This window comes from Mustela putorius, unplaced genomic scaffold (assembly GCF_011764305.1).
Source record: "Mustela putorius furo isolate JIRA1106 unplaced genomic scaffold, ASM1176430v1.1 tig00003853_pilon_pilon_pilon, whole genome shotgun sequence".
In the NCBI taxonomy this organism is placed as follows: Eukaryota; Metazoa; Chordata; class Mammalia; order Carnivora; family Mustelidae; genus Mustela; species Mustela putorius.
In genome coordinates, this window is record NW_025422005.1 from 18,500,572 (window position 1) to 18,512,384 (window position 11,813).

The window sequence follows — 11,813 nt, forward strand, 5'->3', positions numbered from 1 at the left end:
TCCAGGGACGCCTGAGTGGCTTAGTTGGTTGGATGACTGCCTACGGCTCAGGTTATGATCCCGGAGTCCCAGGATCGAGTCCGGCATCGGGCTCCCAGCTCCACGGGGAGTCTGCTTCTCCCTCTGACTATCTCCTTGCTCATGCTCTCTCTCACTACCTCTCTCTCAAATTAACAAAAAAAAAAAAAAAAAAATTACATTTCCAAAGAAGAGTTGAGAAAGTTTTTTAAAAACTGTATACAAAACTACATATAGTATGATTTCATTTATGCTAATAGATACACATATGCTTATAAAATACGAAAGGGAAATAAATACCAAGTTTTTCACATTGTCCGAACATTAAGTGATTTTCATTTTCTTCCTTGAACTTTAGTATATTTCTAAATTCTCTGTAGTATGTTTGGATTTCTATCTTAAAATGAAAAAATTAAAATGCCTATATAGATACACATGTATTTTAATATGTATTAAGTTTGTTATATATTAAAATACATATTCTATATTAAATATTATTAAATACATTACTTAGTAAATATATAATATGTTAGCTGTTATATATAATATATATTAAATAAATATACAAAATATATATTAAATATACATTAATATGTTGTGTGTATGGGCTACATTACCAGATGTTTTAAGTGGGCTTATTTTGCAGAATGTCCTGTCAAAATAATGAACACTTTTATAATTTTTAGTGCATGTTGAGAGTAGAGTTTTGGCAAATTGGATTGCAGCACTACAGCAACATTTGCAACTGGCAGCAAGGAGAAAGTTGTGGTTCTTCTGTTAGGCTTATAAGAAGGTATTTCATTTGGAGACAGTCTGTTATTATTAGAAACAGCCCAATACAGTCCAGTTTATCTACTAAAATATTTTCATATGTCATATCATCATATAAATACATCTTACACTCCAAGTGTGAGGTCTTAACCCATGAAACACCAGGATTCTGTATTCTAGGGGCCAGGTCAGTAATAGCGGGATTTTATTTGTGATTTCAGGCTAATTTGTAGACCTCGATGCCAAAACTGTCTTGTAACATCTTGCTGCTTTGATGATGTTGATAGGAGCTTCGGAAGTACAAGGAAAACGAGAAGGATACTGAGGTGTTAATGTCAGCCCTCTCGGCCATGCAAGATAAAACACAACACCTGGAGAACAGTCTGAGTGCAGAGACGAGAATCAAGCTGGACCTGTTCTCTGCACTGGGGGACGCGAAGCGACAGCTCGAGATCGCGCAAGGTAGGAGAGCCCCGGGCCCCGGCGAAGTGGGACGGCTGCGCACACACAGGGACGCAGAGAGCAGAGGTCCCTTAGAGCTTGGGGGCATTCAGTTTTCTTCTTGAGTGGTTTGAGAGGTGCCCAACATTGACGTCTAGGAATCATCACATTAATTCATTCTGCAGACATATTCTGAGGTGAGAATATGTGGTGTGGGGCATTCAGAGAGCAGTATGAGCTCAAGGAGCTCACAGTGCTGTTGAAGAGACAGAGAGCTGCAGAGCCACCGAAAGATGCTGATGCGGTGGTAGGTGTAAGGCTGTGGGAACAGGGAGGCAGGGGTCGAGCCTGGGTGCTTCCCCCCGCTGCTTCCCAGCGGAACTGATGTCTGAGCCAGGTTTTGACTGATGAGCAGGGGTCAGGCCAGTGAAGATGCAGTGTAGAGGAGTGAGGGGCAGAGAACCACGGAGACAGACGAAACGGCTTGGACCAGGCCAGGGAAGCCAGAAGGGCCTGATGTGTTTGAGCGGCAGCGGGTTCTACATGGTTACAAAGCAGGGAGTGGTGGCAGCAGCTTCTGGGGAGCTGGCTGTTCACTCATTGGGTATTTCCTGAGGCCTCCTGTATGCCAGGCACCCTGAGGCTCCCTGAGAGGCAGGCAGCCACAAGCAAGCACAGAGCGGAGCAGATGCTGGTGCGGGCAGGGAAGGAAGCGAAGCGGTGTCAGGCAGGATGCGCGAGTGTGTCCCCGTGGGGATGTGGGCTCCACATGGTGGTCGTGGAAGATCCTTTGAATAGGGAGCATCTGAGCAGAGGCTCAAAGCAAGAGTGCGTGAGCCTGGTCAGTCTGCAGGGGGACGGAGCAGGGGTGGCAGCCAGTGGGGCTGCAGCCGGAGGGATGGGCGGAGTTGTTGGAGTGAACAAGCCAAGACTGGCAAGAACCACGTTCTGCCAGACTTTGTAACCCATGGGAGGAACTTTGGACTTTACTCTGAGTGGCACAGAAAGCTTTGGAAAGTTTCTGAATAGAGGCATGACAGAGTCTGGTGAAAAGCAATTTCAATTTTGTCCAAGAAATTGATTAGCCAGCAATAAATTACTGAAACAGGTATTCGAACAGTTGGACTTAGGAAAAGAATATTTCAGCAGGTACGTAAAGAGCATTTGAGGAGCGCCTAGGTGGCTCAGTGGGTTAAGCCTCTGCCTTCAGCTCAGGTCATGATCCCAGGTTCCTGGGATCGAGCCCTGCATCAGGCTCTCTGGTCAGTGGGGAGCCTGCTTCCCTTCCTCTCTCTCTGCCTGCCTCTCTGCCTACTGTGATCTCTGTCTGTCAAATGAATAAATAAAATCTAAAAAAATTTTTTAAAAAAGAGCATTTGAAGCATTGTACTAGAAGCTAAAGGGGAGATAAAGATGAACAAGATGTGGTCTAGTGGAAGGATCTACTAGGGCAGTGGTGCTCAAACTTTTTGTTCTTAGGGACCCCTTCACTCTTAAAGTTATCAAGTGCCCTAAGGAGATTTATTTTCAAGTGGGTTATATCTATCAGTAGTTACCTATTAGAAATTGAAACTTTAGGGCGCCTGGGTGGCTCAGTGGTTAAGCCGCTGCCTTCGGCTCAGGTCATGATCTCGGGGTCCTGGGATCGAGTCCCGCATCGGGCTCTCTGCTCGGCAGGGAGCCTGCTTCCTCCTCTCTCTCTCTCTCTGCCTGCCTCTCTGCCTACTTGTGATTTCTCTCTGTCAAATAAATAAATAAAATCTTTAAAAAAAAAAAAGAAAGAAACTTTAAAACGAGTATTAATTTATCTTTAAAATAACATAATAAACATATAACTTGTTAACATATTTTTATAAAAAATAACTATTTTCTAAAACCAAAAAAACTTTGAGAAAAATGGCATTGTTTTACATTGAGCAGACCTCTTTAATTTCTGGCTCAATAGAAGATACTTCAGTTCTCATCTCTGTTTCTATGTTCAGTCTGTTGTAATTTTACTTGCATGTTATTTTGGAAGACTTCACTTACCCCCAGGAGGGAATGTGTGTGAAGAAGTCAAATGATGTGTTATTATTTTCACAAAGATGGTTTGGACCCTGTGAACCCTGTGAGAATTACTGCACTTGGGCAAGCCAAGCAGAAAGGCCTGCTGCCTTTAGGTAGAGGTAGAGGGCTGGAAAGGCCAGAGCAGAGATCAGGGGTGGCTTCATAAGGGAGGGGACACGGAGTGGGCCTTGAAGGATGAGTTCTGAGAACAGAGAGTAGCCAGGAAGAACGTCGTTACCGAGGGAATCGTGTAAGCCAAGGCAAGAAAAGCTGAGAATGTCCAGATGAGCAGTCCAGTGGCCCCAGCTGGAGGATGTGGGAGATCGGGAGAACCAGAAATGAAGCCGTCCTGGGGAATGTATTCCCGAGATCCTCAGGAGGAAGGGGGTGTTCTGCCCTCATTTTAGCATTGCAATGCGAAAGGTAGATTGGAAGGTGAGATTGTGTGGACGCAGAGGGACCTGTGAGGAAGCAGGCACTGTCTTGTCTAAGAGGTGAGGCATGTGGGAGAGGGGGTGGGGTGGGGGGGTGGGGGGGCGATGGTGCAGGCAGGAGTGAAGGAAAGTGGAGGAGCCCGAGGGGTGCGGGAGGATAAAGTTCCCGGGAGCGGAGGAAAAAGAGCAGGGCAGATTTGAAGGATGAGAAGAGAGAATGAGTTTGGCTGGAGATGTTCTGATTGGCAGTGGCTTCCTGACTGCCTGGTGGAAGTCGAAATTTGCCATCTAAATCCCAGAGAGAGGCCCAAACCCCAGGAAGGGGGGAGGAATATAGAAGTTGTGAGAAGCAAAGCCGTAGGAGTGGCTTGGGACTGTGCAAGGGGGCAGAGCAAGAAGAAAGCAGGCTGAGGGTCTGGCGGAGAAAGCATTCTAGAAGAAGCATTTTAAAAGAAGGTGTCTGGGAATTCTGCTTTCAAGCTGAACTTCTGACCATACACTGGCTTTTTTGCCCTCCTGGCTCGGCTTGCTGTGAAGTAGCCACCCATCTCTGACTTGGCTTTGTCCTCTCCGGGGAGCTGGCCCCTGGAGGGAAGGAGCACCTGGTCTCCTTCCTAGCCGCCGGGAGTCCGGCTCACCAGCACAGCCCGAGCTTCCTTGTCAGCCTAGGAATTCTGTAAAGCAACAAAAAAGCAAAAAGGATTGCCTTTTCCAAAAGCTCTGGAAATGTTTGCATGTTGCTGATTTAAAAAAATCAAACTTAAATCTGCCTGGAAAAAAAAAAAAAGAGAGTGGTTCACGTAATCACGTATCAGATGCTATTAGGTATTTTATTCATCTGAGGCTTATTTTGTTCAAAGGGAGGGAGGCTGTCTGATGTGAACTTGAAGCCGAGGGGACATGAAGGGCCTCAGAGGGAGCAGCTGCTTTCTAGGGCTCTGCTGCCTCCCCCACTACTTCCCTCCACTGTCAGGCTCAGAATATTCTAATAAGGACCCAACTTTGTAATTCAAATCAAACCCCTTGTTGCTTTTCTGCTTCCTCCCTTCAATATCATTTGTTTCACCCCAGTTCCAAAATGACTTTCATCTCCCCTACATTCTTTTTAAAAACATGCCACCGCGCTCTCGTTCCATTTCAGATCCGTTGCCATCCTCCGTAGGACTCAAAATGAGTGCAACTCAAATGCAACCTCTCTCTCTCTTTTTTTTTTTAAGCATTTAAATTTCCGAGGGGCTACTCCTGAGTGTCCTTCCCCGAGTAGACCAGGGAACTTCAAAGCGTGATGGAAATTACATGGGCTTTGGAATACGGGTGCGGGATTTAAATCTTGCTCTGCCTCTTAATAACTGACTCTTGGCAAGATATGGAACTTGCAGAGCCTCAGCTTTCTACTGGGCTGGGCACTAGGGATCTAGCAGGGAGTAAAGATGTAAACACAGTTCCCGCCCTCATGGAGCTCATAGGCCACCAGAGAGATGATGGACGCCAGTCATCCCCACATGAATAGTTACAAGACACGGAAGAAGGCCGTAGGAGTAAAGATTCTGGAGCAAGACTGCGTAGACCTGGGTCCCGGCTCTGTCATTCAGCCTCTCTCTGCCTCAGTTTCCTCATCCGTAAAACACATGAAGATGATGATGATAAATCCCATGTCTTAGGGTCATTGTGCTAAATAAATGAGTCTAAGTACTTAGAATGGTGCGTTAGCCGCTGTACTTATTACCTTATTTTAGAAGAAAGTGACAAAAAGGCGAGTGTAGGGTGTGTTGAGAATCTAGGAATTGGGGGGCAGGGTCGGGTCTGATTTAGAAGGGAGGGTCAGGGAAAGCCTTGTGAGGAAGTGGAAACCTCAGAGTGAACACAGTGCAGGAAAAGCATGGAAAGGGAAGTGGTCCAAGGCAGGCAAGGGTTGGTGGGATCTAGAAGCTAAGCCAGGTGAGCGAGGGTGGGATGTGCTGCCGTGTTGTGAGAGCATCCGGCCAGGGGCAGAGCGGGCCAGCAGGCTGAGGGGCACGAGGCCAAGAAGGAGGGGCGAGCACGCTGAGTCACATAGGAGCCCCCCGGGGGCAGCTGCTGCAGAGCTCGGTGTGTCTGCCTGTATCTGCCGGCAGAGCCCTTGGGGGTGGAGGTGCGGGGACTGACACTGCGGCCTCAGTTGTCCTGTGTGCCTGGGGCTGACACCCAGAGACCCGCCTCCCAGGAAAACAGTCCAGCTCAAGAGGTGCGGCCTTAGTGTAAAACCCGCAGCGCCTCTGGCTGCCATGGCCACCGCCATGTTCAGAACGTGGCTCCTAAAGTGATCTCTTTGCTTGTTGCACCTACACAGAGTCCCCTTCCAGAAACCTGCAAAACCATGGCCCACAGGCCAGATGTGGCCTGCTGCCTGTCCTTGCACCACGTGTGGCCTAAGAATGTTCTTTATATTTCTCCAGGCTTAAAAAAAAAGAAGAAGAAAGAAAAGAAAATGACAAAGGCAGTCTGTGGCTCACATTGCCTTAAATATTTACTATTTGGCCCTTAAGAGAAAAGCTCCTACTCTTACAGACTGTCAAAGCCAGTCAGAGTTGGAGCGAAATGCACTTGGGATGGGCCCGAGACAAGGGCACTGTGTTAGGCGCCCTCCTTTCTCACTAATGGTGGGTCTTTGATCTTCCAGGACAAATTCTTCAGAAAGACCAGGAAATCAAGGACCTTAAACAGAAGATAGCTGAAGTCATGGCCGTCATGCCCAGCATAACATACAGTGCCGCCACCAGCCCCCTGAGCCCCGTTTCCCCCCACTACTCTTCCAAATTTGTGGAGACCAGCCCCTCTGGACTCGATCCCAATGCCTCTGTTTACCAGCCCCTGAAGAAATGAAGACCAGCTGTGGGTTTTGCCCAACCATTTGGTTACCAGAAGGCATCACAAAGGAGCATCTCTGGCAGTCAAGATAAAAAAAAAAAAAAAAAAAAAAAAAGTTTATATTGTATTTTGTGGGACTGTATATGTTGTCGTTTTTAAAAAGGGGGGGAAGATAACATCTGAGTCTGATTAGAACTGCCCATCAGTTTTTCTTGTAAATTTTTAGAAGACCTCACAGAACTTTGCAGTTTATTTTTCTCGGCCAATACATTAAAACCACTCTTGGATTTCAAATAGCCAATTTTGCCTTTTATGTATTCTTACAGTTTCCTCTTGAAGAAGAAAAAAAAAAAGCAAGGTTTTTGCTTCTCCATCCTTCCTTTTAGTTTTGTTCTTAAATAAGCAAGCAAAACCTGCATTTTGGATTCGCATGGGATGCTAATGAAACCGTTTCCTTTCTAGAGTGGAAGGGTTAATAACCTCACACGGCTTTGATTTTATAGCTGCATTCCAGAAGATGATAATTGATATTACAGAAAACAAAAGCTGATTACCCCTCCAAGGACCAAACAAATTCCGGGAGTGTCGTTTAAGCCGAGGGGAGTGAGGCCATGAGACTAGCTATGAGCGTGTCCCTGGGGTTGTGTCTGAAACGTTCCTATTCCCCTCGGGTGTTCAGTCCTAGAAAACTGCTAGCAGTGCCTTGGGAAAAGACATTTCAAGAGGAAACTTGACGATTTTAAACTATTTGCCCCCTTTACCATCATCTGTCTTCTGTGTCGAGCTCACTGCGGATCCTGCTGGAAACTGGCAGGTAGCGGGGGCTCATGACCTCTGCCGCTCCAGCCCATGTCCTTTCAGAGAAAGCACCACGGTGTTCTGGACTCGTCTCGAGGCCAACACCTTGGGACAGGGAGCCGGGCGGTGTTTGTGTGCCAGAGACTGCAAGGACAGCGAACACAAAGCTGCCGTTCTAGGTTTGGGTTGTTTTTTAAAAAAAAAAAAATTTCATTTCATTTAACTGTGCTTTCCTCTCTTCATCATCTTGTGTTTGATGATTTAAAAGAAACTTGACTATTCCTCAGCTCTTGTGCCAAGGAGTTCTTTTTTGTTTTTTGTTTTTTTTAAGAGTTTTAAACTCAAAACTCTGCACAAAGATCTCAGTTTCAAGTGTATATTAGACACTTGTAGAAAAGTGTTTTGGCAACTTTTGGAAGTGTTTAAGAACCAGGGTGGGGCGGGGGGAGGAGCTGGGAGAGGGAGGGGCAAAGCAAAATTGTATTGGGAAACTGAGGAAAATTTAAGAAACCAAATAGATGGGTTTTGCTTCTTTGCCATGGATTCTGGAAGGACATAGGTCTTCTCAAATTTCCTGTTAATTGGCATGTGTCATATTTAAAGCAGATTAAGTAGGACAAGCGAGTCAGCAGAATAGAAGTATTAAAAAGAATCATCCTTTTAATCACAGATCTTATTTTGGGGTTAAAAAAAACTTCTAGCTTTAGCCAGGTGTGCATGTTGCTGCCATTTTGCATTTTTGAATCATCTTGTGTAATTGTCGCCATGGAAGTGTTACTCAGAATTGTCATAGTTTTTATTTTTTTTTTCATCTTTGTGCAAAAACATGGAAAATTGTCCCTGACTTTGTGTTGAGGTTCCCCCCGTTTTGCTGCCTTTTGGGACACTATTTCGTTAAACATGTGGTCTTGGCTGCATTCTTTTTTTTTTTTTTCCCCCCTGTGGGGTTCAAAAGAATAAACATTTTCTTACAGATAAAACTAGTTTCCTGCCTTTTTAAACTTTTTAAACAAGGTAGACTGTTCTGAACGGGCCCTCGGTGGTCACTCTTGCTCTCTCCTCATCTCAGCGCCCTGTCCGGGGCAGCGGCCCATGCGGGGGCAGAAACAGGATGTGGGAAGAATCCATGCACGGTCTCAAGTTGGTTTTAGTTCTGGTCCAGCTTAAGACATATACATTCTCATTCTCTCTCCCTCATGCTCTCCCCTCCCCTCCCCTCCCCTCCCCTCCCTCCATCCTTCTCTCCTCCCAGCCCGCACCCCCCACCCCTGGAATTTCTTTCTCCCTCACATATGGTTTGAACCACATTGCTAACTTGTTTTCTGGTACAACCCTCCTTTCCTGAAAAAAAGCAAGTTAGGGGTGGGGTTGGAAGGTAGTTGGCAAGAAAATCTTTTTTGAGAGCAAATTTCCTTCCCATTTTCCAGAATCTTTGGGGCCACTTGGTGACCAGTAGCCTGTTGGGTTTCCTATCTGCTCTGGATCCTGAACTGACCTCCAAGATAGCCACTTCTAAGTCCTCCTGTGTTTCTAGAGGCTTTGTCTGTTTTCATCTTCTGAGAAGCCAGCTGCCTCTCTTGGTCCCTGCTTTCCTCTCTTGGCCATTGTTACAATTGATCTTGGCTCCGGTTTTGGAAAATTCTGCTCTTGGCACCTCACCCTCCGTCCCTGTTGCTGGATGGCCTTCCTGAGTCTCAGCCACTTCAGCTCTTGCAGACACACCACACTTAATGCCATGAGCAGGGCTCCCCGCCCCCCACTCCCACCCCAGGGAAGCACCTTGGCTTGGCTTTTGCCTTCACCTTCCCCGGAGGAATGGAGGGACGTGTCTGCCTACAGCATTCTCACTGGCACGTTCTTTTCCCCCAAGAAAATCTCTAGTTGTTTTCTTTGTTGTTTTAGGCCCATGGCGAAGGGTTCCACTTCTTAGTACACTGTAATTGGTGACTTGCCTTAAAGCCGTGTTTGCCATTCTATATGGTTAAATGTTTACAGAAGGAGCCGGCTGGGTGTGTTTTCACCAGCTGAATAACCTTTCTTTATTGACAGTCCCCCAGCTTGACAAGGAAATAGCTGTCGTGTGTCCATTCTCTGTGATAATCTTTCCTATAAAGTGGAAACAAACAATTCCTCCTGGCTCCGGGCCTGAAGGAAGGGACTAGTCCTCTCCTAACCATCCCAACTCGCCCTGCTCACCTGGCTCTGTTCAGGGGCCCATGCCAGCCACCCGGGACTGCCGAATGTTCTCAAGGCTGCTGTCCGATGGCTTCTTGGCCAACTCATATCGCACTAGAGGGAGCCAAAGCAGGAGACCTGAAGCCTACCCAGAAGCCAATTCAGTGAAGCCCATCTTGGGAAGTGTGGTCAGGTGGCTTGGGCTGTGGCGGCTAGGCCCAGCCGGTTAAGTGCCTGGCCTTGTTTCTCTCAGTGCCTACCTACCCCTCTGAGCTGGCTTCCTTGCTCTAAGGGCTCCAGGCTGCTCCGAAGCCTGGTGGCTTAGCCAAGCCCTCTAAACACAGATGGGAGTCTACTCCCAGCTTCGAAGGTACCAGCTCCGTGACCTCCCTTAACCTCTCTGGTTGGGTGTGGTGCCCTCACCTTTAAGGAGCATAGTTCCTTGCTGCCCTGCCTCCTGGAAGGAGTTGCTGTAAGAACTAGGTGACACATAAGAGTGCTTTGCAAACTATCCAGGGCCTCCCAGCTGCAAGTCCAGAACTGTAGCAAGGAGTCATGGCTGGGCAGGGAGCAGGCTGAATTCCTATTCCTGGGGCTAGTTCCCTCCCCCACAACCTGACTCCCTGGAGAGCTCTCCCCAGCAGCGCCCCCAATCTGAATCTGCATTTTAGCAAGATCGCCAGAGGATTCCAGTTGCTTTGCAGTGTTTATGGGCTAGAAGCCCCATCCTGAGCTGACTTCCCCAACCTGAAGATTAAACACTGTCCCTCCCTCTCTTCTGGATTAGGAAAAGCCAACACTTGGGCTTTGAAAAATCAGAGCTAAGAGTTTGGGAGATGAGGGCAAGCTGGAGACGAAGAGCCCTGGGCTATACCCATTTTGCTGGTTTTGTGTATTATTCCCCCTCCCTCATGGGCGTGTGAGCTTTGTGAGAGTAGGGGTGTCTGTATACTTACTTGCTGGAACCCTGGAAACCAGGACAGTGACTGCTACGTAGTTAAGTGCTCAGGAAACCTTTACCGAGGGAACAGGTGAATAGGTTAGACATGTAATCTGAACGACTATGTCTTAACAGAGTGCCTCTCGAGCAGTACTGTTAGAATGATGGCGTACACAGAACTGTTTCTCGAAGGAGACGGGAAAATTTGAAGTGGCATATTTTCATGACATCTTCCATCTGCCTGTCTCTGGTTTCTGCCAAAACTTTGTTTTCTTGTCAGATTTTTCTCTACAAACGCCTGCCTGATTTCGCCAGGTGCAGAGATTTCCTAAACAGCTGGATGCGCGGAGAACACTCGCTTCCCTGTCAGGGAAACCTCGCCGCAGGGAACCTGCTGGGCCCGTCCATCCATCCATCCATCACCCAGCTGGTGTCTCAGACTTGACTTCCCCAAGTGCTGGCCCCAGTGCCTCTTGAGTCAGTGTGGGGATTTTTCATTTTGACAGTAATCGAATTGTCAAGCATTTCCTCCAGGAAGGTTAAATGAATGTCTCGAAGATCTCTTCCCATCTGACTACAGAGGCCACCCTTCTCTTCTTGCCTCCGTTCTTCCTTGGGCTTACTCTGTTCCTGCCTCATTCCTGTCTCAGGGCTTGCTTTTCGCTCCTCTGCCTTTGCCCGAGGTTCAAATCTTACATCCCCTCAGGATGGGCATCATAGGGTTCTGGAATCACCCTGCCAGTGTAGCTCTGACCTCTGTCCTAAGAATCCCAGGCTTAGCTTCACACAAGGCGCTGTGGCCTTTAAGCCCCACCCGAGAAACCCAAGAAGGGTTTGTTTTGCCTGGAGACAGCCCAGCCTACCCGTCTTTCCTGCCTCTGCAGCGCCAGGCGCGCTTTTGGGTTGAGAGGGAGGCCAGACAGCTTGCCAGTGACCTTTATGAGATGTGTCTGGCCTCCCTGTTCTCCTATGCAATTGCAATACGCTATCTGGGACCAGGCCTGTACTTACTTAGAACAATGGTTCTCAAACTTCAGGATTCATGAGAACCACCGGAATGGCTTGTTAAAACCTAAATTGCCGGGTCCCACCCCCAGTGTTCTGATTCAAGAAGTCTAGGATGACACCTGTTTCTTACAGTTTCCCCATTGAGGCTGGATCCTGGGACCCCACTCTGGGAACCACTGCCCTGCCGCCTAGCCCTGCCTGAAGCCATCCCCTCCAGCTGCCACCAGAGGGCACCTGCGGGCTTGGCCAGGGGTCTTCTCAGTCCTCCAGTGGCCGTGCCGCTGGGCCGCAGAGGCTCTCCCCTAAAGATTTCTTTCTAATTGTAATCTTTGTTG

At 47.7% G+C, this 11,813-nt stretch overlaps 1 protein-coding gene across 1 annotated transcript in view; it reads left to right on the plus strand.

Moving 5' to 3' along the window:
- The window catches only part of MACO1 (macoilin 1), a 63,209-nt gene extending 56,356 nt beyond the window's left edge, over window positions 1-6,853 (plus strand). The window contains 2 exon segments of the mRNA XM_045063982.1: window positions 1,077-1,251; window positions 6,370-6,853. Of these exon segments, the coding sequence (XP_044919917.1) occupies window positions 1,077-1,251; window positions 6,370-6,572 (378 nt within the window). The 3' untranslated portion in view covers window positions 6,573-6,853.
- Window positions 6,854-11,813: the final 4,960 nt, after the last annotated feature.